This window comes from Convolutriloba macropyga, chromosome 8, assembly GCF_964194025.1.
Source record: "Convolutriloba macropyga chromosome 8, txConMacr16.3, whole genome shotgun sequence".
Lineage (NCBI taxonomy): Eukaryota > Metazoa > Xenacoelomorpha > Acoela > Convolutidae > Convolutriloba > Convolutriloba macropyga.
The window spans coordinates 3,229,056-3,231,370 of NC_134475.1; the positions used below are offsets into that span (position 1 = coordinate 3,229,056).

A 2,315-nucleotide genomic window follows, 5' to 3' on the forward strand; every position below is an offset into this window, starting at 1 on the left:
TCATTTCACAATAGTGACTTCTGAAACCAGTAAAAATTATCGATCTCTTCTCGGTAACTACTGGAATCGTGCAAAATTTGTTCTTCTGATTGGTGACTACTGAGACCAGCAGGGGAATAGGGACTTCTTCTCGGTGACGTTTGTGAACGCGGACAAGGAAAAAATTAAACGGTTCCTAAAGTTAACAGGGGAAAACTTTTTGCTTTTTTTTTCTGCTGAAGGCTATATTTTATATATATTGTTTTGCAAATCTTTCAAAAAAATCAAAGCTTTGTTCTAGTTGGGAAGTTGTTTTATGTGTTTTGCTTTCTTTATCGGAGGTGTTCTTGGGATTTTGTAATAAGTGTTTTCTATTTTTAAAGAAACCTGTTTCGAACTTTTTTCTGTAACTCTTATTGATTCCAGACTCCGGATATAATATATTCGAAAAGAAAAATTTTGAGACAATTTCGAAATCTTACTCAAAAAAGGAGTTAGACTGTTTGATTTACAATATAGGTTTTTTTTGTGCAGTCCGAAAAAATCGAAACCGTTTTTCTTTTCTTTTTTCGAAAGGCCTTTTTAACTTCTCTTTTGCTTTCTGAGGCTGACTCATATATCTACTAATAATCAATTTTCGGCAATTGCACGGTAAGTCAAAGCGCTAGTTTGACAACTTGGTTTGCTTTCAAGGCGATGTGTAGTCAGAAAAATAAACTTTTTTTCTGAATTTTTTTCTGATTTCAAAAAAGTTTTCTTGGCAATTCGCGTTATTGAGATCACAATTCGATGTAATGACCTAAATAGCTTTCTCTCCAGTGTAAAATTAACTCACAGGGCTAGCATAAGAGCTCAAACTGCAATTAGACAGGATATAAGGTCAGGAAATCAAAAGGAGTTTTTTTTTTTCTGGCTTCAGAAAAATTTTTAAAAAATTCTTGATCTTTCTTGTTTTTAAGATCCCAGTGTACTGTATCGACTAAAACAACTTTCTGGCTACTGCAAAAATAACTCAAAAAGATAGTTGAAGAGCGTATTTTGTGAATTAATAGGGTATGGGGGTCAGAAAATTGAAATGGGTTTTTGATTTTTTTTTTGTTTCAGAAAAAATTTTCTGACATTATTCGTGTTTGATGACTCAGTATACTAAATTGACCAAAATAGCCTTCTGGCTACTGCAAAACTAACTCACAAAGATAGTTTAAAGGTTTATTTTGTGAATCAATAAGATATGGGGTCAGAAAATCAAAATGGGTTTTTTGATTTTTCTGATTTCAGAAAAAATTTTCTGACAATTCTCGTTTTTGATGACTCAGTATACTAAATTGACCAAAATAGCTTTCTGGCTACTGCAAAACTAACTCACAAAGATAGTTTAAATGTTTATTTTGTGAATCAATAAGATATGGGGTCAGAAAATCAAAATGGGTTTTTTCATTTTTCTGATTTCAGAAAAAATTTTCTGACAATTCTCGTTTTTGATGACTCAGTATACTATATCGACCAAAATAGCTTTCTGGCTACTGCAAAACTAACTCAAAGAGATAGTTTAAGAGTTTATTTTGTGAATCAATTAGATATGGGGCCAGAAAATCAAAATGGGTTTTTTGATTTTTCTGATTTCAGAAAAAAATTTCCTAACATTTCTTGTTTCTAAGACTCCAAAATGACATATCGACTAGAATGGCCTTCTCGCTATTTGAAAACTAGCTCAAAAAAATAGTTCGAAGGTTTTTTTGGTATTTCCTTAGAATATGCAATCAGAAAATCAAAATGGATTTTTTGATTTTTCTGATTTTGCGACCGTTTTTCTGACTTTTGGCCTTTTTCTCACCAAAATTTTCTTTCAAAGTAGTTAAATTGCTTTTACTTGCTATAAGAAAAATAAAACTAGTCAAAATTTATCAATCGAGGTGTTATAGTAGCAGAAAACAGGTTTTTGGGGGACAAATTTCAATTTTTTGGTGGCTTTTTGTCGAAAAAATTAGAGATTTTTGGCTCGATCTAACCGGGGAACAGGACATCAGAGGTGGCGTCTGAGACCTCGGGCGGACTTCTGCAGGTGACGTCTGAAACCAGTAAAAAAACTAGAGCCTCTTGTAGGGGTGACGTCTGAAACCCAACTTCCAAAAAAAATTGTTCTTGGTGACATCTGATTCCAGTAAAAAATCCATGCAGGAGATCGTTGTCTGCTCTTGTCACAACCAAGTAATCGTTAGCGTCTGTAATTGCACATCAGAAGGTTGAATGTCGGTTAGTTACCATTAATATGTAGTGAAAACATATTTCTAGCATTGAAAAAGTCAAATTCAGATGTTTTGTTTCCATGTTTTTTT

The 2,315-nt window shown here is 32.9% G+C and overlaps 1 protein-coding gene across 1 annotated transcript in view; it reads right to left on the reverse strand.

The window, feature by feature from the left end:
- LOC142344322 (uncharacterized) overlaps window positions 1-2,315 on the reverse strand; it is a 54,321-nt gene continuing 52,006 nt past the window's right edge. The window contains exon 16 of the mRNA XM_075395910.1: window positions 1-20. Coding sequence (XP_075252025.1) covers window positions 1-20 — 20 coding nt within the window. The remainder of the gene's footprint in view (window positions 21-2,315) is intronic.